Here is a 22881-nt window from a genome sequence, read left to right as displayed (position 1 = left end):
TTTGAGCTGTTTTAGCTTATTTCGAAACATGTTTAAAATAATTTAAGCCATTTTGCGGCTCCCTTGGAAGTGTGCTGAGGCCTCCTAGTGAGAACCACTGCTGTATATTATGTAGGCATAATGTATGCATATGTACCTCCTGGCATTTAGTATGAAATGCACACTGATGTATTTAAACTTCTAACAGGAGAACCATAAACTCAGAGACCAGAATGATGATCTCAACGGACAGATTCTCAGCCTCAGCCTATATGAGGCCAAAAACCTGTTCGCTTGTCACACCAAGGCCCAGTCACTGGCAGCAGAGATTGACAATGCCTCCAGAGATGAGGTGAGAAGCAACGTCACTGTGAACAGAGAGTCGCAGAATACAGAACCTCACAAACTAGCAATGACTAATGCCCCGTTTAAGTGTCTGTATATTAGTCCCCATCCCCCAAAGTGTTTATTTTATGCAATTACATGTCAAGTATCATCAGTTTTCATTAGTAACGTCTGTTTTTAAAAAAAAAAGCCCTTCTACTGCACAGAGAGCCAAGATTTATTTAAAGAGATAGTTCACCCAAAAATGAACATTTTGTCATCATTTACTCACCTTCATGTTGTTGTTTTTATTCTTTCTTCCATAGTATTATTTTCTTACTATGAAAGTCAATGGCTACCGTCAACTGTTTCATTACCAACATTCTTTAAAATATCTTTTTGTGTTCATTTTTGGGTGAACTGTCCCTTTAATGGCCATTTTGCCAGTGGTGAATCACCCCTTTAAGTAACCTACCTTCAGTACCACCGAATGATTCTGTACCTTAATATAGTGAAGTGTTTATATGATTTATTGGCCCTTTGCATTCACACCCTAAGAACATTAGCAGATGTTTTTATCTAGAGGAACGTACAAAAATGTCCTTTAGCTTTACATGAAAGTCTGCCATAGTCATTTGGTAAATTTCTCTATTCTTCCAGCTCGTTGATGCTTTGAAAGAACAAGAGGAGATCAACTTCCGTTTAAGGCAGTACATGGACAAGATCATCCTGGCTATCCTCGACCACAACCCCTCCATTTTAGAGATCAAGCAGCAATAGGTCTCTGAGCCGAGAGCAGATAGAGGACTCAAACTTGGTAAAGAGCTCCCCCTTCAGGCCGGGGGTTTGAAATGTACCACCTTTGCCCCCTAACACCAAGTCATCATGTATTTACAGAGCAAAATTGCTGTCGAAATGATCATGTCTCTCATGTGCTCTGCCTCACGCACACAGGTTACTGTTTTCATTTCCATGCTATGAGTTTAGACTGTAGAAATGACACACACAAGTGATGAAACTGGAATATAGAGTAGAAGTGTACTTTTCACTCTCAGTTATATATATATATATATACACACTACCTCTGAGTATGTACAACTCAGTGTTGTATTCTACACATAAAAAACAAGTAGAATTATTATAAATATCACATGATCACACCATATAGGAGAGCTATACATGCACCCTATGGCATGTGGGGTTTATTATTATTATTTGAACATTTTAATCAGCCCTCTAGGCTTTCTCTATAAAGAAATGTTTGCCTATGAAGTTTTACCAATCCAGCGCTGAATCAATGGACAGAGCTATAGAAAGACATGACTGTATAATAACTATAATCAGCAGATATGGGAACTTCCTTTGAACGTTCTCTGCCAACATACATTGTGGTCTGCTGTGAAAATAATAAAACCATGTCAGTCCATCATAAAATAAAATACACTGCTGTTAATGGCTGATGCTTTCAGTTGTCATACTGATGGGCTGAAATAATCACACAGCTTGTAACAGGACTGTGCTGACCATCCTTTGACTGTAGTACAGAAGCACAAGTGAACGGTGTGAGTACAGACGACACAGTTGTACAGTATAGTATATACGTATAGAAAGAAAACTCTATAGAAAATGTGAAAAAGAAAGGTTTATTTTTCTTAGAAGTCTGTTTGAATGAAGTTGAAGTTGAATCCATTGAAGTTTCAAGGAAGAGGCGGATGTAGTACATAATGAGTGAGAAGTAAATGATTATGATATAATAACATTTTATAGTTTTACCAAGAAAACAAGAAAAGCCCCACAAAATGATGGCCCTAATACAGTGTAGTTAAAACATTAATACCATGGTAATTAGAACAATTTATGGTCTAAATATAAAATATATGCAAATTCAAATATATATATATACTACCGTTCAAAAGTTTGGGGTCAGTAACATTTTTTTTTAATAGAAACTAAATCTAGATGCATTAAATTGAGTGACAGTAAAGACATTTATAAAGATTTCTATTTCAAACAAATGCTGTTCTTTTGAACTTTCTATTCATCAAACACAACTGTTTTCAACATTCGATAATAATGAGAAATGTCTCTTGAGCGGCAAATCAGAATGATTTCTGAAGGATCATGTGACACTGACGACTGGAGTAATGATGCTGAAAATTTGATTTTAAAATATATTAAAACTGAAAACAGCATTAATATTACTGTTTTTATTGTATGTTTGATCTAAGAAATTGTGAGCATAACCACTTCTTCCAAAAACATTTAAAAAAAAAATCTTACTGACCCCATTATTTTACTGTTTTGTCTTGGCCACATGACAGTAATATTGTGATAATGAACACAAGCGAAGCGGCACATTTAATAAAAGTGCTTGAACTGTACATCCCATGAATGTATTACCATTACACTCCCAGTATTCTGTATTCCCATATTCCCATTTTCCAGATTTAGCTAGTCAAATACTATGTGAATCACAGTATTTTAAAGGAGCCAATACTGCTACATGCTCGATTGTCACAAACTAGTTTTGCTTTGTTGCACAAATTGTACTGAATCTGTTTCTTTGCATGGTCTTAATCTCTTTCTGTTTGTGCCCTTTATTTGGAATGTAACAATTAATGTTTCGGTTGTTTCAATAATTATTAATCCGATCAGTTATAGAGGAGCTTTTATATCTTTCTGTTCTACTTGTTCTGTAGCATTTTTCACTCATTGTAAATGTTGTACAGAGACTAGTTAATATTTGTATTGATGTGCCACTCATTAACCTTAATGAATAAAGGAAAGGCTGTCTTTTATACAGTTTTATGAGAAAATGGCAAGTTAGACGTGTGACCAAGTAATGTATAAATCATTTGCAACTGTTGAAATGAAGTGACATCGCTCACCTTACTCATATCCTTGCATCACACCTTACTGATGTCACGCAGACAAGACTCGTTCTTCATTATCAATCTAAAGAAAGGAAATATGATTTCTTCTGAAGAAGCACCCATATTTAAACCATAACGTTTCATATAATTTCTGTTTAACACTTGACCAATGACCAAACCCTGACTCATCCCAGCAACAATGTCATTTTTGCACATTTTGAAGAGTTGTGCTGTCTCCGTGTCCACTGTTACAGGTTAGACGTAACACCCTTGGACGTTTTTCTGTGGGTCATGGCAACCTTTTTGTTGTTTACACCTTTTTTGTTGTTATAGAAAAGATAGACCTTTTTTGTCCAATGTGTGGGTATATAACTAGATTACTATTACTCATTTATATTTACACAAGTAGTAAAGGACAATTGAAAAAAAGCTTTCAGAAAATTAAATAAGAGTTTAAAGGCAAATTTGAAATGTACAATAAATGACTTGTTTTGGCATGACTTGAAATGACAAGAGTATTGACTTTTTTGTCTCCTCCGTCTTTAATGCATGAACAGGTCCATTTTAATCTGGAAACATTGTTTTGCCTTCTCAGCTAGTACAAAAAGTAACTTTGTCTTCATCTAGTGGACAATTGCTGCAATTTGTAGCAGGTGATGATCCTAGCTAGCCACGGTTAGAGCCCTAGATATCGATACGAGACCCACCACAACATTCCCCAATATTTAATGTTTATTTTTAAAATATTTGCATTGTTTTAAGGGTATGTTTAGGGTAGGGTTAGGTATGAACGTTAATAAAGCCTGAAACCACATGAATATGATGCTGGTAGCACAATCTAGCATTTTTTGCTATTGAATTGTGCTACTGTTTTAATGGAGGTTTCATTTAGGAATTATTATTTAATGAATAATTCTGTGGATTAGCTGCAATAATAACAAATCTCTTGAGAATAAAATATATATATATTTTGGGAATCTGAGAATGGGATGGATTTGTGTCAAACCTCAGCTGAAATCCTATATGAATTGTATGTTTTACAACCCCTCATCATTTTCAGGTGACACTTATTCTGCCTATGAGATCTTTTACAAAAATGTACTATAGTCAACAATATTTTGTATTATTAATAAACTATTGTCACCACCCTAAATTTGCATAAGTGCCACTGATATTATTTAAATGCAACATTCCTAAAATTAGTAAACATAGTTCAGTTCAGGTGGGAAAGTTACATACTGGCCTGAAAACTGAAATGAAAAAGATTTCTGACTGTTCTCATATGTGGATATTACCGTTTTCTTTCATAATGCAGACCTGTATTTTTGATAGGAGATTAGGACCCACTTTATATTAGGTGGCCTTAACTACTATTTACTAACATTTAAATTAATCATTTGATACAATGCACTTAATGTGTACATACATGTTTTTACATTGTAGGCCTACTTTCCTTCAAAAATTCCTTCATGTAATTACATCTGTAATTATTTCTGTAGTTACATTTAATTACACTGTTGACACTTCCCTTACACCTAACCCTACCCTTAAAGGGTTAGTTCACCCAAAAAATGAAAATAATGTAATTTATTACTCACCCTCATGCCCTTCCACATCCGTAAGAACACAAATGAAGATATTTTTGTTGAAATCCGATGGCTCAGTGAGGCCTCCATAGGGATCAATGTCATTTACACTCTCAAGATCCATTAATGTACTAAAACATATTTAAATCAGTCCATGTGAGTACAGTGGTCCAATATTAATATTATAAAGCGATTTCAAAACACTGCTTCGTGAAGCTTCGGAGCGGAAACGAATCAGCGAGTCGATTCAGCGGCTCGGAGCGCCAAAGTCTCGTGATTTGAGCAGTTGGGCGGTTTGACACGCGATCCAAATCAGGATTCGACTCGCTGATTCGTTTCCGCTCCGAAGCTTCATGAAGCAGTGTTTTGAAATCGGTTATCACTATACAAGTCGTTATTTCGGGTTTTTTGGCGCACGAAAAATATTCTCGTCGCTTTATAATATTAATATTATTCCACTGTACTCACATGGACTGATTTAAATATGTTTTTAGTACATTAATGGATCTAGAGAGTGTAGCCTAAATTACATTGCCTATGCAGGCTTCACTGAGCCTTCGGATTTCAAAAAAAATATCTTAATTTGTGTCCCAAGGATGAACGGAGGTCTTACGGGTGTGGAACGGCATGAGGGTGAGGAATAAATGACATTATTTTCATTTTTGGGTGAACTAACCCTTTAAACGTACCCATACCACCAATACTGTCCCTATCCCACCTCAATATCAGCAAAAGTTTTTTGCAATACAATTTGAACACGGTATGCACATTGTAGGGGGGAGCGGGGCACAACCTAACGCAGGGGCACGGTTAGTTGTAACACACGTGGTTTAACACTTACCACACATGCCAGGAAAACGAAACTTTGTGTATTTACTAGTTGTCATAGGCCTATCAACATTATTTCGAGAAAAAAATTGCCAAAATTAAAAAAATCTTTGGAAGGTATCACTGAACATGTATTTAACCATAGCAAAAGTAAATTTCTTACTGAAGTTCATTTTTCATATCAGTTTTTTGTGTTGATTTAAAATAGGACAAATCTGATATTATTTTAATCTTAGTTATATCTGTTATTTAACAGTTTATATAGTTCTTTAATGCTGATAACCAGCAGAAGACACGAGCCAGGTTAAATCAGTTCCGCAGGTGGAGCATGTGCGTTACAATGATCCCCTATTAGAAATATGCTATTATATTCTATACTTTTATGAATTCTTTTGAGAAACCATGAGAAAAAGGTGAATAAAGACTGACAGTCAATGTTCAGAAATTATTAATTATTATTATGTTTTAGGCCTACCTATGCTGTATAGCTGTATTTAGCGATGTGTCTGTTGTCAAACTCAAAAATTAGTTTCTTTTAAATGATTAAAAAATGCCATTATTTTATATTACAAACATTAATAATTGTATTTCATTCACAAAATATTTTTGTTTGTCTTGGATATTTTTTTGATTAGATCAGATAACATTTTAAGCTGTCATTTGGTCATCGTGCCCCTCACATGTTACAATGTAGGCTACCCCACCTATGGGGCATGTTGTCACATTTCACTTCCATTCTTTCGGGGTAAATCAAGAAAAAAGTATACACTGTATTAATGAAACAAAACCACATATTTATACTAATGTGTGAAATTAATGTGGGGAAAAATAAATACTCTGAACGCTTAGTGGATTTACACCAACTGAGAAAGTAAAAAAGTGTTGAAAAGTGTCCTCTCCCCTACTTATTTTTTTTGATGTAAGTACATAGTAGTTAAGGCCACCTAATATAAAGTGGGACCGATTATGTCGCGTTTTTGTGAACTTTAGTTTACACGAGCATTCTTCCACTTCCTCTTGAACAATCCACCAGGGGGTGTTAAGGAGTTTTGTAAACATTTTAACCTAATAATAATGCGAAACCAATGACCTGCGATGCTTTTTCTGTTTCTATGACTGAAACAGAGAAATATTCACAACAACACAACTAATCAACAAACAAAGATTATTATCTTCAGTTACCATATACATTTCTTTCTTTTTTAGTTTTGTTTTTTGCCAGTGATGTTTTTCAACAGCCCGATGTTCTTGCCACGCTGCTATCATGAGCCCTTAATTTGAACAGATAATAGTCACATGACAACCTCACGTGTATGCGATGCGTTTACAAGTCGCATGATAGCTACACTTTCCTGGCATAAAGTGTTTGTATTCAAGCAACGTCCTCATTCTTCACATTGCTGAGGCTCTGATAAGCCAGTCACCTCCCGCATAATTCTCATTAGACACATCCACCAAGAATGTGGTCTTCAAGAATGACTTACATGTGTTTTATTACAGCTTTCCAAACAAAAAGTTTCCCAGACCCTCTCTTGAATCCAGTAAATGTCTCTTTGTCTCAGTTTTTTTTTTTTTTAAGGGATATGTTTAGAAATAGTCCCTAGATTGCCTCAGAACAAGATCTGTTGTCTCTTTGAATGGGAAAAACAAAATTGCTTGGTTGTCGGTCGGTAGGTCTTTCCATCCATCCACTCATCCATCCATCCATACATCCATCATTCGAATGTTGGCTGTTACGTACCAAAATGGAGTCAAACCAAGCAGAAGTTTGCAAAAATAGCTGGAGACTTTTTTTAATTAAAAAAATTTAAATGATAAAATATATATTTTTTGTTTCATGCAATGATGAAACGCTCGTAAATGAGACCAGGGACATGCTTTGAAGGGTTAGTTCACCCCAAAATTTAAATTTTATTGCTTAAGTGCTTTGTTTGTGCAAAAAAAACCAAACAGAATTTAACAATTTATTTACAAAATATTAATCACTAACGCGTGTTCACAAGAGCACCACGACGCATGCTTTTTGTGCTGACGTGAGAGCAGACGTTGCATGAATGCGTGTCGGAGATTCATATTTTGTAAGTAAAGTGATAAATTATGATTTTTTTTGTACAAACAAAGCATGCTTCATAAAATTGAGGTTAAAGCACTGCCTATGTCTTTACTACCTTTCTGGGGGTTGAAAGTGGTAGCTGCGTATATGGAGAGACATGAATGCTCAGATTTCATTAAAAAGAACTTTAAAGATGAACGGGTTTGGAACTACATGAGGGTGAGTAATTAAATATACAGAATTTTAATTTTTGGCTGAACTAACCCTTTCAGAAAGTAAATAGGGTCCATTTTGAAGTTGATTTGAAGCTATTAGCCCTATATGCTTTAAATGACCTGTCAATGTTGCTGTAATCCACAGCTGTTTCACTCCCACACCAGACCTCAGAGTCTCTACTCGCCTGTCATGGTGTGTGTGCTACATTACCTCTCTGCTAGGGGAATGTAGTGCTTTATTTGGGCCAGGCGCGGCTGCTCCTCATGATTGAGCACTGCAAGGTGTGAATGACCTCCTTCTCACAAGAGCAGGGAGGACGTTAGCGAGGAACCCAAAGTACAGGGGTCTGTCCCACTTTCACATTTTCACTTTTCTCAGATCTCCTTTTAGGATCGAGCATCTTGGACAGACAGAGAATCCAAATCACAGCGTAGAGTTAATTTATTGTCTGATGGAGAGATGAATATACTGACTTGATCCAACACTCATAAAGCATGTTAGCATGGAACATTAATCAGATCCATTTGATCACATCTGTTTAGGCTAGGAAACTTTTGTTTTTTCAGTAACAAACTATTTGTTTCCTCCTTTTCTTTACAGCCGATACAAGTTTCTGTAAATGTAATCAATAGGTTTCATGTTTTAAAGGGATGGTTTGCCCAAAAATTACAATTCTATCATCATTTCCTCATCCTCATGTCAATCAAACCAAGGCTATTTCAGTGCATTTAAGATAATGTTATAGCTTTTACTAACATTTTGAAAAATAGTTTTTTTGCTGTTTTTTTTTGTTTTGTTCAAATGTCTATAGTTTTTATTAATTCTATTTTACTTTTACTTTGTTATTTATTTATTATTGAATGAAAATGAGAAATGTTGCCTTGCAACTCTACAATATAAAACGTTTAAGTTTATATGTATTTTATTTGATTCATTTGATTATTTGGTTTGACTTTCTTTGTACATTTTCTACATAAAAACTAAACAGGTTTGGAACAACATGAAGGTGAGAAAATAATGACAGAATTGTACTTTCTGGGTGAACTATCCCTTTAAGTCTCTGTTGTCCATACTGAGTGCTTTTTCCACAGTGCCGTTAAAGGGATTCACATCCCTCCCTGCCGCAAAATCGATTGTCGGTGTGTTAATTGCTGTTCTCAACGTGATGTCTGCCCTTTGGCCATAAAAAGATCACAGTTCTCCCACATGACCAGTGGGCCATCTTCACACAGCTCTTTTGAGGGAAACGGTCTTCTGTGAGGTTTCACACTGTGTTTCTTGAGGGGGAAAATCAATCTGAAGGTCTCCTGCGTAGTTAAACTGGTAACAGAAGAACGGAGGAGTCGATGTAAGATAATTCCCTTATATGTAAGGCCCTATTGAACGTAATGAAGGAAAAAATAATCACCGATCATGTTGCTTAAAAAAAGTCAGTAAGAGTTGTTTTGGATCGGCCACATTCAGTTTCATTCAGTCTGCTCTCTTTCTGGTTTTTAAAGGGATAGTTCGCCCAAAAATGAAAATTCTGTCATTATTTACTCACCCTCATGTTGTTCCAAACCTCATTCTGCAGAGGCACATCTTAATACGATGAGGTTGTTTGAGCCCCAGTGTTTGAAAACCTTCATTCGTGTCATGCGGAAGAAAGAAAGTCATATGGGTTTGGAACGACATGAAATGATGACAGAATTGAACTACCCCTTTAAGTAGCTGGCTCTTCTTGGCCTGCAATGCAGTATGAATGACACAGCAACAAGGGACTTTATGTACGGTAGTCTCTTTAAAACTGAACATATGGAAGCTTTATGGTCATGTGGTGTTAATTACATTATGACTTGGCAGAAGTCATTAAGGTCTGCATTAAGAACAGCATTTTGAATAGAAACGGGATACGGAAAAGATAAAGACAGATTCAGTGTGACTTTGGGTCCCAAATTACACTTTGTAGAGAGTGATGGAGAGCATGGAGTGTGTGACTCAGTGTGTGTGTGTGCTGTAAAGGGGAACTCCGATCTGTCCAGGCATGCCTCCAGCTCTCTCTCTTTCCCATATAATGACTCATAGAAACGTGCTGTTTAAAGTAGGGGAATTCTGCCCTGGTCTGGCTGCCCAGCACATTGGGGGCTAAATGTGAGACAATGGCTCATGGAAAGCGTATGCTGAGAAGCTCTAGCCAATGAGAGCCTAAAACAGTCCCGCTGCAGTGTTTTTGGCATATTGTTCTGGAATGACATTTGGCAATAATCTGTCTGTCAGTCTAAACGCAGAGCAGAAACAGATCCCAGCTTGGCATTTCAGGTTCTCTGCAACTGATGGAAAAACAGATTGCAGTGTTGAGAAATTTTCTATGTTCTGGCTTTGCCAAACCCGCCAATAGGGAGCAGACTTAAACTGTTGCTGGGCAACTGTGCCGGTCCTGCCTGGAGAGAGTGCCAAGCTTAGAGAGAGAGCTGTGTGTAGAGCCATGTGGGTCGTGTTAGCCCAGGCATTCCTGTTCATCTAGCTCATCTACTGCCACCAAGCCTACGAAGATCACACCGTTCTGGACGTCTCCTGAGATGGCACTGAGGCCTGTGGAATGACATGCCAGTGTGTCTTCTTCGCGTCAAAGCGACTCTTGAATATCTTCTGACACATGTCATGACCCCAAACGAGCTGAAAGCTGTTAATTCAATCTAAAACATTTCATCAGATTAATATGCATAGCAAATTCAGTCATGCATAGACAGTGTGCCTGGAGCAATCTTATGCTGGTGCAGGTGGAAACCGAAGAGGTTTATGATACTTTTTTGATACCATAATGCTTTTTATCTGTTAGCATTTCCATTCATCACAATGGCATTACTTGCACTGAGAAGCCAGTTTCACACCAAAAACCGAATACTTTGATGGCCATGGAGAAAGTTAGCTTCTTTTTATCTACCAGCTGAGACTAACAGGACCGTGCTAACCAAAAACAATATGAAAGTAATTTTACAGACCACACTTAAAGTAGGACTTTAAAAAAACGATTCGCAACTCTCTGTAACATGAACTGGCTTGGTAAACACAGTGGCCTATGTTTGTTACCACAGAAAACAGTCATCACATGTGAATTTCAGGTATGAGAAGAGCAAATGTTTGGAAGTGCTGAAAACTGCTTGAAAAGAAGAATGATGTCAGTGTACATAGATTATTAACTCTAGATTTGAGCTGCTTCCTGAAAATCCAGGACAATCTCAGAATGTCAAAAACTATTTTTCAAGAAGGAAACCATACAAAAAATGAAATAAATAAATAAATAATACATTATATTGCATTCGTTTGACATTTAAAGGGTTAGTTCCCCCCAAAATGAAAATTCTGTCATTAATTACTCACCCTCATGTCGTTCTAAACCCGTAAGACCTTCGTTCATCTTCGGAACACATATTAAGATATTTTTGATGAAGTCTGAGAGGTTTCTGAACCATCTATAGGCAGCAACGTCAATGCAAGACATTGTGAAAATAGTCCATGTGACTCCATTATGAAGCGACGAGAATACTTTGTGTGGCAAAAAAAACCAAACAAAAATAACTACTTTTTTCAACAATCTATTCTTTTCAACGTCATTCTCCTACGCTATTCACATAGTAAAATGTAGCATATGTCCCCCAACACAAGACTGAACCAGTTCTAGGTTCGGAAGGAGTGGGGGAAAAGAAAAGCATAGGTTGAATAAAGAAATAACACTTTACTCTCGCACAAAAATAAATAAATAAATATAGTAATTAGATAAGTGAAGAAAAAAACAAAACAAAATAAAAGGGAAGTAAGCACAACACAACCACATAACACCACAGAACAATATAAAACAATAAGAAAAAATAAAAAGTATTCAATACTGTAAGTTAACTCAGGTATTTCTTGGATCCAATATGTGTAAAATAGTTCAGTTTGTCCAATATATAAAGAAATGTTGAGTCCAGTTCAGTTTATTCAATATGTGTAAAATAGTTCAGTTTGTGTGTGTAATGTAAAAATATGTCAGATCCAATCCAGTTCAGGGGAAAAAAACACGAAAAAGGTAGGAAAATGATCGTAATTCAATTCAAGTAAAGCATTCAACAGGTCCTCTGGCTGACGAAGAAGAAATTCACTTTGGATTTGGCTCGCCATCAAATCTTTGTCCAATGTCAAACTTCTTTTTACTGTAACATAAAACCTGACCAAACAACTGTCATTCACCCAAATGTATTCCCTTCAAGTTGCTGACTAGGTAAACATCAGTATGTCTTTCATTTAAGGTCTCAAAAACAACGTTTAAAAGGTTAAAATTAGCATTAATGTCTTCTCGATCTCTCCGCTTCTCCTCACGGTTTCTGTGGTTACATTATTGACGTTGCTCTCTCGCTTACGCAGTGGTGTAATGTAACAAAGTAATAATGCTTCGCTACACTTGAGTATTTTGGGGGAGAATCTGTACTTTACTTGAGTTTTTATATATCTGTCAACTTTTACTTTTACTCCACTACATTTCCTACATAAAATGTATACTTTTAATCCGATTTCCTTGAAGTAATTTCATTACTTACTACAAAATAAATTCGGAAGACTGCAAGAAAGCATGTGCTGGTCTGTTGCTATAGCAACTGAAGCAACCGCCTAGCAACGCCCTAGCAACCACCCAGAATACCCTAGCAACTGCCTTGCAACACCCTTACAACACCCGCGTTGCACAGAGCGGGACACTTAAAAAAACAAATTTAAAACATCAAAACGGTATGTTATACACTAGTACATGTTTTGCTAGCACTATAAAGTAAATAATTTGTTGACTATAGATGCTGTATTAATGCTGTCGAGACTGATGCTAACATTAGTACCTCAAGCTGTTAAAACAATGTGACAAAAACACACGCAAGTGTGACCCAAATGTTTAATGTCACGTTTGTTACCATCTATATGCATTATTTTATATCCACCTGTACGCTTTTATGCAGTTATTATGTGAAGTGGCATATTTGAAGCTAGCGACATGAGAAATCAGAATGTATCCTCTTGCAGCCGAGCCGACAGAAACATATAAACAAATCAGAAACTCAGTTTTTTTTATCATCACTGTAACATTTTTGATTAGATAATCATCAAGTGTTCTAAAATAGAAGCAAATAAAGTGTGAAATATACATATAATATACATATACATATCCTGTGTCTAATTTCAATGCTATGACTTTGTGTGAAGATGGCCATCTTTAAACACGACTGTTTGGATTGATATGAAATGATAACATTTTACAATAAGAGTCCATTTTTAACATTAAGGTTGAGAAAAGTATTGTTCATCAACATTTACTAATACATTTTAAAGTTGTCTCACATTAGTTACTGTAGGCTACTATGAATTAACATTAATGATCAAGGTATAATTAATATTTTTATATTTAATTAAAACTTACAATAAACAGTTTGCCATTTTTTATTCAAAGAAAAGAAGAAATTGTTGAAGACATTTTTTTTTTTTTTTCACAAAAAGTATTCTCGCCGGTTCATAACATTAAGGTTGAACCACTGGAGTCACATGGACTATTTTAGCGACAACGTTTCTGCCTATGGATGGTTCAGAAACCTCTCGGACTTCATCAAAAGCTCATTCAAGAGCTCTTGTTGTATCTCCTGGTCAGCAGAGAACAGATGTTTTCCAGGACATCATCAAATAAACATCTCTTCCTCTGTCTCCTGTGCTGGCCATATGACAGGTTGGAGAGTTGTTTGTCGGGAAGGTGCGAAGCCTCCACCTTAATCATACTAGAGACATCCAAGACATGTATCATGGATTTCAAAATCCACATAACTATTGTGTGCTAATGATGCTATTTTGAGACACTGGCAAAAATGTCTACTGCATGTTAGCCATCTTAAAATGTGTTATGTAGGTTCTGGCGTTTGTGCATGTGTTACTATGAGTGGGAGAAGTTCTCATTAAGCTTGCTTATAGGTATGGATGGGAGTTTGGGTCAGGGTAATATGAGAATTTGTCTGACAGTGAAACCTGCAGACACTGTGGCTTAACTACATAAGTCCAATGTTAACATTGGCTCTGAGCTTTGCATTGCCTGAGTGTTTCATCATCGTGATTTAAGGCCTTTGTCTCTACTGTCTAGGCCAGTGGTTCTCAACCTTTTTTCAGTGATGTACCCCCTGTGAAATATTTTTTCAGCCAAGTACCCCCTAACCAGCGCAAAGCATTTTTGGTTGAAAAAAAAGACTTAAAACAGAGCACTGTGCCATCAGTGTCTGATTTATTAAACTTTGGAACAGATAAACGCATACAAAATTCAAACATTTGAAAAAAAATTACTATTTCGAACATTTTAAATGATAATAATCCATGACTAAATTTATTGCAAATATTTATCATCACTAAAATGTAGTGATTCAAACTAATGTAGTGAAAACAGTGACCATATTTCTGAAATGGAAACCGGGGACATTTCATATTTGAGTGGTCAAAATATCACTTAAATCTCATTTGTTTGATTATTAGGATTTTTGGTCTGGATTTAATACAATAAAAAAACACAAAAAAACAAACAAACAATGAAAACAGTTATTGGTAAGCTAACCATTGTAAATAAGCAGTTCAAAACAATATTGTAACATGACTTAACAAAAACACATAACAAAAATAAAACATAAATATGATAAATAAAACTATTCAACAAATATTGTAACATTTTATAATTTTATTTAAGTTTATAGGCAACTATATAAATTACTTTTTTTACTTCAAAAGTTTTGTTACGTTTATGCTTGAAAATAATTCTTACTGTCCTTAATTGGTCTTGTTATTTAGCTTTTTAGGATTATTTTAAGCAGAAAGTATATGTATTCTGCACATGTTGGTTGCAAGTGTAATTGTTTGGGGTTAGGGTTAAGGTTTTTATATTGAAGTTATAGTTCAGATGTGTGGTAATCACTGCGTTGTGACTGCAGATCTTTTGGGGACAAAACAATCCCGCACCTTGTTGAGGCTCTGTTATAAAGCACATACAATATTACTTTAAATTAAAAACGAATAGTTAGTATGTTACTACCTTGAAAGCGACAACGAGGTTTCTTTTGATATTTGACGATAATGGCGCTCTGTCTGCTCTCGACTCGGTACGTTCTTCATGAAGTTGAAGCGGGCGGAGCGTGCGCTACCAAGTAGAGTCAGCGTAGCAGCTGTATGTTGGTTGGGCGCTTTTTTTCCAATATATCTGCGGGTTGTTTGGAACGAGCTGTAAAACGGGGACATTTCCGGGGACAACTCCAGTCGGGGACAGAACATTAAAAACCCTCACCCTATCACCCTATTGTTGATCCAAGTGATTGACAGGTGATGCCAGGCGGCATATGACAGGTTGGGTCAAACCATCCTGGTATGGGGGAGACTCTGGGTTTTTAGGATAATGAAATCGAATAGCCTACTGAATATAAAATTAATTTTATGAACTTATACTTATATTTTTCTGAAATATTTATTAAAGAATTATTTTTAAAGTATTTTTGCATGGATGCTTCTTTTTAAATATATGTAGGCAATAATTAAAAATCTCACGTACCCCCTGGAATGCCTTCACGTACCCCCAGGGGTACGCGTACCCCCATTTGAGAACCACTGGTCTAGGCTATGGATTTCCCATGCGAGTTTGTCTGTGTGCAACCACCAGTGAATAAGTTTCTTCTATTGCTTTGTGATACGATTTGAATGACATTTACAGCCTTTGAACAACATATGTTTGATGTATAGCTAAATGGAGTATTTTATTAAGAAATATCTCACACACACACACACACACTCACACACACATGGGTGCTGTTGTTCTAAATATTAGCACAGCAGTAATTCAAACAAGCAGTTCAGAAACAATCAAATCAGATAAAGTAAATTATCAAGCTTCCACCAGATCGCCTTCTGTATTCAACTTACGGAAAAAGTGTAACGCCTCTCGCAGTTCAAAATGCTTACGCTACGTCTGACGACACTGCACACCAGTTACGCTTTTTCTCCGATCTGGCGGAAGCTAGATAATGTACTTTATAAAGTTTTAAATATGGATATTTTTATTACACAAACGCATCGCTTCGCTTCAGAAGGCCTTTAATAACCCCCCGGAGCTGTGTGGAGCAGTTATATGATGAATAGATGCACTTTTATGTACTTCAAAAACAGAGCAACAATCACTGATATTATAAAGCTTGGAAGAGCCAGGACTTTTTTAAATAATGGGCTATACTGAGCGAGTAAATAATGGGCTAATTTTAATTTTTGGGTGAACTAACCATTTAACTCCGCTATTTGTTATTATGAAGTTTTCTATTATTTGTAGGCTTAGGCCTATATTTCACTTATCATTTTCATTTCTATCACTTGTTTGTGCGAGGTAGACCTAAAAAAACAAATCATTATATGTGTTGTCCATAAGCCCTTTGGTATGCCATTATATTATTGAAATACAGCAGAAAATTAAAATAACTTTTCAAAATAAATAACTCTTCACAACAGTAAAAAAAAGCATTGTTTTCAATGATGGCACTGAAATGTAATAATTTTTTTTGGCAGCGTAAATGTTGTAGTCTAAATAATGTGACTATTTTCAATAGTAGGCTTCGTACCTCTTGTTCTTGTAGCACTGAAAAAAAAGCCCTGTTTTCTCATTTGTAAATAAGACTTTGAATGGTTATTCATGTGTTCGGAACTAGTAAATACGATAAATATTTCCGCTAGAAGGGAAACAGCAACGACCAGAAGTGAGTCAAAATCTCACGATAAAATAACAATAAATACATTTGGTTTCTCGAAGCCAACTATGGTCGCAAGTTTCGTCTTCTTTACGACGTCGAACACAATTCAACGGAACTTGCAACCATTGGCTAATGATGCTTTTGTGAAATGGTTTCGGGTTGAATCAGTGAACCGATTCGTTCAAACATTCAGAGTCATTTGGTAAGGCCACTATTGGCTGCGTCCGAAAACCTAGGCAGCTGACTTGTTGCCTTGCTGCCTTATCAGACAATGACTTGTAAGGCAGCGTTTGTGCATGAAGGAACCTCACGAAACTATTTCAGACAGACTTCTTAGGTAGTGTAACAGTTTAATGATCTAATGCAAAATAGAGAGAGCTTTGGTGAGAACTAAACAATTACTACATTAGTAATCTCTTGCTAGATATGACATCAGAAGTGGAAAATGTTGGTCAAAAACGTACATTTACACTCAAACTGATCTTTCGGACGCCATCTTTTTTTCCCCAGCTCAACTGTCACAGAATGGAAAGCACAGGATTGTGGGATATCAAAAGCAGCGAAGGATACAAATATGCTGCCTTCAAAACTCGATCAGATGAAGGTATCTCAGGAGACAGGAAGTGAAGCTAACATTAGATTCGGACATTTTCCAGGTATCGGACGCAGCCATTGTGTGTTGTTGGGAGACGCGACGCTCAAGTTGATTCTGCTTGAAGTTGATTGACTTCGTTTGGATCTGTGTTCGTTGGCAGAGCAAAAATAGACAATGTAACTGGCAATATTGTGTCTAAAATGTAAGTTACTTAATATTAACTTTTTTAACTGTTGTATAAAAACCGATATCACGCACATAGTTTTACCACCGGCCTAGTCTAGGTGTGGGATGAACCTTCTGAAACTCAACGGCATCGCTTGCTTTCAGGAGAACTTCCTGTTAGTTGAACTTGATATGTCAGCATTGTGATTAATCTCCAGCACATATGGAGGCTTGATTAGTTTTTGTCTTATGTTGCTGATAGCCCTGTTGATTTATACCGGAGCTCCGTGCCTCAGGCCTGACCTCCCAAAGCATATCGTCTCGTTAAATCAGCCTGTTCTCCATCACTGTAATATACACGAGATGAGGATGTAAATAATTAGAGTATACATCGTAATCCCCTCTAAAAGGGTGAAATTGAGTGTGACGGTGTGTGTTTGCGTTCTCCCTCATGCTTAGGCTATAAGTGCACATCTCACCATCAGGATAGCAAAAGGGTCTGAAGTAAAACAAATACAATGCATAATTTATTTGATTCATAAATGAAATGATATAATGTGTGTGTGTGGTTGTGTGTGTTTAAATAAAAACTTAAAAACTGAATTAATGCCTTGGGAATTAAATGGAAACATTAAAAATGACAAGCATTTTTAATAATTACTAAAAGCCAATTTTAAATATTAATAAATACTATAATAGAATATAAATAATACTAAAACAACACTGTCCCAAAGTCTAAGATCACATTGAAAGTATGGGATTTAAAATGTTATTTAACCCTGGAAATAAACAGACAGTTTTAGTATTTAAAAAAAATGCTTTTTTAATCAAAATGTCATAACTTGATCTCTGCTGAAACAACAGATTTCTCTCTGCTAACATGCCTCTATTTTACTGCAAGCTCACATTCAGCCAATCTGCCTCCATCCAAACAACAACCGATTGACAGAACCAAGTCCCAGCCATAAATGTTTTTTCTCAGTAGTCTTATTCACTTGGATATACGTCACAATACGGAAGAAAAGATCTACTGCGACTTCCGTTTCATCGTGACTTTAAAGGGGCTATATGCGTTTTTCTGAAATTTAAACTCGCGACTGACACCTGTGGCCAAAAAACAGAACTGCTCTCATTTTCTGCTCGCTCTCGCAGCGGTGGTGACGTCACATCCGCAGACAGCGCGGGAAAAGACGACCCGCCAGAAAATAGGAAAAATAGGATACAGGCTTATAGGTGCACCCACTGTGAGCGGACAAGGTGTCAGTATGCTCATCAGGAGATGTTTGAGTCATAAATGGTAAAATAAAAAGGCTATTGTTACGTTTATTTTGGGGAAAAAGTTGCATATAGCCCCTTTAAAGCAAAAAAAAAATTTGTGAAGATTTTCAATGTTTTACTAAAATTATGCTGATAATATAATCCACGTTCAACCACGTTTTGGATCCATGTTTCATATTCACCTGGAAGAGTGGGTTTCCAGTCATTTCTCTGGCCTCATTTTACTCCTTGTGGCCTTTGTTCTGCTCGTCCAGACGCCTCTCTGTTTGAAATGTTTTTGTAGAGACCTGGCCCTCTCCCTATATGACTCCTACATCCATGAAAACCTCCAGAGCGCAGTAATGCTGCACAATCTCCCGGTCATCCTTAAATCATCCACGGAATGTAATCTTAACAGAGTATTAATGGTCTCCCTTTAAAGCAGGGCCAGGACAGCTTCAATAGTGCATGGTGGCCTGTAGAAACACTCCTCTCGGGCCTAATGCAGAGAAGTGCTACACAAAAGACAGGAAACAGTCTAAATGAAAACGTCTGATATAGAATTTAAATGTGAACATTCATTGCGGTTTATGTATTAAGAAGGCTTGTCTTCAGTGCTGGAAGTCTAAACATAACTGCTTGTTTTTTCCCCATTTTGATCACTTAATAACATCTATTTTGAGTTCTATGCCTAAGAAACAGAGTATTTGGCGTTTTTACAGTGTGCGCTGGTATTGATGATGTTATATGGCTGGTGTGCATGTGCGTCTGTGTTTGTGTTAAAGCAATTCGTCTATCTGCATCTGCGCTATTATGTATCTGTGTGTGTGTTTGACAGCTGTTGGGTCAGGCCATGCCCATTTCTCCTCCCTGATTGGAGAGCAGAGGTTGAAGCAGCAGAGCCTCTCAGCGTTCCCGTGAGTAATGCAGGGCCGCTGATCCAGGGTGTGTCGACCCGCCGCCCCTGTGCTTTCCCCTAGTCTCCCTGCAGCTTAGTGACTGACAAACCGACTCCAGCTCTTGGCCCACTGTTCACCAAACTCTTCCATTTTTAAATAGTGAAAAATCTGGCGAGTGTATACGCTATTTATGTGTAAAAATACTTAATAAGTCAGTACAAAGTAAATATTTACCAGATATTGGTTTCGTTTTTTTTCAGTAATATTATGGCAAAGTACACTACCATTCAAAAGTTTGGGCTCAACTTTTTCTTCTCAAAACCTCACACCGCCCCTTTAACTTTTAAAAAAAAATAAAAAGTGTTTATATATAATATCACCTGACTGTGGGATACCCACTCTGAAGTGGGTGTGACTTTTTGTTTGGGGGTGGAGCAGTCCTTTCATGAAGCAAAGCCACATGGCTTGTGCACTTTTTAACATGTTTAAATTGAAATAACTTTATATAAAAATAATATATGCATGTGCCACAGTATGTAAAGAAGTATGTTTGATTGTTAAAAGATTGATTTTGTTTTTATTTATAAACTAAAACTGTGTTTTTTTGTTTGTTGCCTCAGGGCAACACTGTGCAGTTAGACCACTTTTGTTCAGGCAGTAACATAGGGTTAGGATCATATGGTGCATTCAAGTTTACCAGGGAAGTTTGTTTTTACAAGTTCAGAAAACTCAAAGAATGTGCATTATGTGTGTAATTTATGTTTTATTATTAACACCTATCAGGCATAACATTATTACCACCTCCCTAATATTGTGTTGGTCCCCCTTTTGCTGCCAAAACAGCCCTGACCCATCGAGGCATGGACTCCACTAGACCCCTGATGGTGTGCTATGGTATCTGGCACCAAGATGTTAGCAACAGATCCTTTAAGTCCTAAAATATGATTCATCAGACCAGGCCACCTTCTTCCATTGCTCCATGGTCCAGTTCTCATGCTCATGTGCCACTGTTGGTGCTTTCAGCGGTGGACAGGGGTCAGCATGGGCATCCTGACGGGTCTCAATGAGCCTTGGCCGTCCATGACCCTGTCACTGGTTCACCACTGTTCCTTCTTTGGAGCACTTTTGATGGATACTGACCACTGCAGACTGGGAACACCCCACAAGAGCTGCAGTTTTGGAGATGCTCTGACCCAGTTGTCTAGCCATCAAAATTTGGCCCTTGTCAAACTCGCTCAAATCCTTACGCTTGCCCAACTTTCCTGCTTCTAACACATCGACCTTGAGGACAAAATTCTAACACATTTTATGATGGATATATCATCAGGGACCCTCAAGCTCCCAAAAAAAACTGTCATGCCATAGAGGGATATTTAAAAAAAAAGGGATCATACAAGATGCATGTACATTTTATTCAGTACTGTCCTGAATGAGAGACAAGACCAAAAATAGCTGAATTTATAAAAATTACCTTGTTCATTGTGTTGTTACCATGATCCACATCTGCTTTTTGTTCTGTTTTGAGATGGTTGTTCATTGATTCCCTTCCCTTGTTTGTCCTGAGCAGTTAAACTGCCCAATGTTCTTCAGAATAATCCTCCAGGTTCTGTAAATTCTTCAGTTTTACAGCATCTTTTGCATATTTGAGCCCTTTCAGTGATTGTATGATCTTTTTACACTCAGGACAATTGAGGGACTCAAACACAACACTATTAACATTATATATATATAAACATTATTTATTTATACAGGTTTGGAACAACTTGAGGGTGAGTAAATGGTTTTGAGAATTTGAGAATGAGAATTTTCATTTTTGGGTGAACTATCCCTTTAATATTTTAGGAAGAGAGTCTCCCACAATGTATAATACTTTCCGTGGATTCAAATTGCATTCATTAAAAATTAATCATGATATTTTATCAGGATAGGATAAAACAAACAGTCATCTTGATTAATTTTTAAAAACAGTGTGACGGCAGTTATTGAGCCAGTTCTGTTTGTAAAAAAGAAGACAATAACTGTGCAGCTTCAAAGATCGGCTTTTATTAAAATCCATGCAATTGATTACAATCCATTGTGAGTTAAATAGGAAGTTGATATCCTGACTTGTTGCTTCGGGTGGAAATGAGCGAGCATGTGACTTGTTGCCCCGGTGTGGGTGTAAGGGCTAGAGTTAAAATGAATACCAGAAATACTTCTATTATTATCTTTAACATTGCTAACACATGAGTGAGAGAGCAATGGAAGACATCGGGACCGTTTCCGAGTAGAAATGAACATCTGTTATGTGCTTTTATATTATCCAGTACATGAATCCACAGGATGTGTGACCTTTAAAATGCATTCTGTTTCTCAGTGTGTGTGAACAACCTGTATCTGGTCTGGATAATCTATCTAGTTCTCCTGTTTCTGACCTCAGCACAGGTTCAGGAGGCCTGAGGGATGACATACACTGAGATGAAGTGTGCAGAAGGAGGACCTCATTTCTGTATCCCATTAACATCACCTCGTAAAATGCTCCTACACGACATGAGCAAACTTGACACCCATATGTTAGCTGGCTCAGCTTTCTGCAGGTATGGCATTTTTTGGTTTTCATTTAGCCCTTGGCTCGCACAGTGGTGATGGATTGTCAGAAAACGACGTGGTTGTGGGTGTAGGGCATGGCATACGAATGTACCCGACCCTCTATCAAGCCATTTGTGCATTAGTGTTGTTTTGCCCTGGCAGAAGTGGCCCGCTCATCTGTGTCTTATATTAGCGTCAGGAAACTTGCATCTTAGCAGTGCGTCCATCACATATTTAGAAAATTACTCTGCTAAGGAACTTTAAATAGAAGTAAACTAACTGCTGTAACAGCTGATGTATTCATTAGGGTTTATTTTGCATCTATTACAAAACATACCCGGTCTTAAATTGCAAATTAACTAACTGCTAATTAAGGTCATCACAATTTTGGCATCTGACAGCACATGTCAACTTCGAATGCTGATGTTAACTTCCATTAGAGAGCCATGGGTTGAGTTTCACTCAAGCAACAGGCTCAGGATAATGTGTGTGTGTGTGTGGATTTCCTCCGTGGCCTCTGTCATAAACACTGACTTGTTAATCCTGTGGGTCAAATCGCTGGGCTGTTGGAGAGGGGTGAGAGATGCTGAGAATACCTGGCTATATTAAGCCACCCTCTTCATCAAAAACATCCTCAGTCTCAATTAAAGAGATAGTTCACCCCCCAAAAAACATTAACACACATTCATGTCATTCCAAACCTGTATTACATACTTTCTTCTGTGAAACACAAAATATATTTTTGAATATGTTGAAACTGTCGCTGTATGAATAGTCAGTGGGGT

General features: G+C 37.0%; 2 protein-coding genes across 6 annotated transcripts in view; one reads left to right on the top strand and one right to left on the bottom strand.

Moving 5' to 3' along the window:
- The window catches only part of rab11fip4a (RAB11 family interacting protein 4 (class II) a), a 59178-nt gene extending 54852 nt beyond the window's left edge, over positions 1-4326 (top strand). For 3 of the 4 annotated variants that reach the window (XM_079832908.1, XM_079832910.1, XM_079832911.1), the window contains 2 exons: positions 188-331; positions 964-3680. In XM_079832908.1, coding sequence (XP_079689034.1) covers positions 188-331; positions 964-1083 — 264 coding nt within the window. In that variant the 3' untranslated portion in view covers positions 1084-3680. Of the gene's footprint in view, positions 1-187; positions 332-963 lie in introns of all 4 variants that reach the window. The other variant, XM_079832909.1, reaches the window with a different exon arrangement.
- The window catches only part of dus1l (dihydrouridine synthase 1-like), a 658813-nt gene that overhangs the window by 179937 nt on the left and 455995 nt on the right, over positions 1-22881 (bottom strand). The window lies entirely within an intron of this gene.

This window comes from Gobio gobio (assembly GCF_949357685.1).
Source record: "Gobio gobio genome assembly, chromosome: 1".
Taxonomy (NCBI): domain Eukaryota; kingdom Metazoa; phylum Chordata; class Actinopteri; order Cypriniformes; family Gobionidae; genus Gobio; species Gobio gobio.
This window is presented reverse-complemented; position numbering and strand designations above follow the sequence as displayed.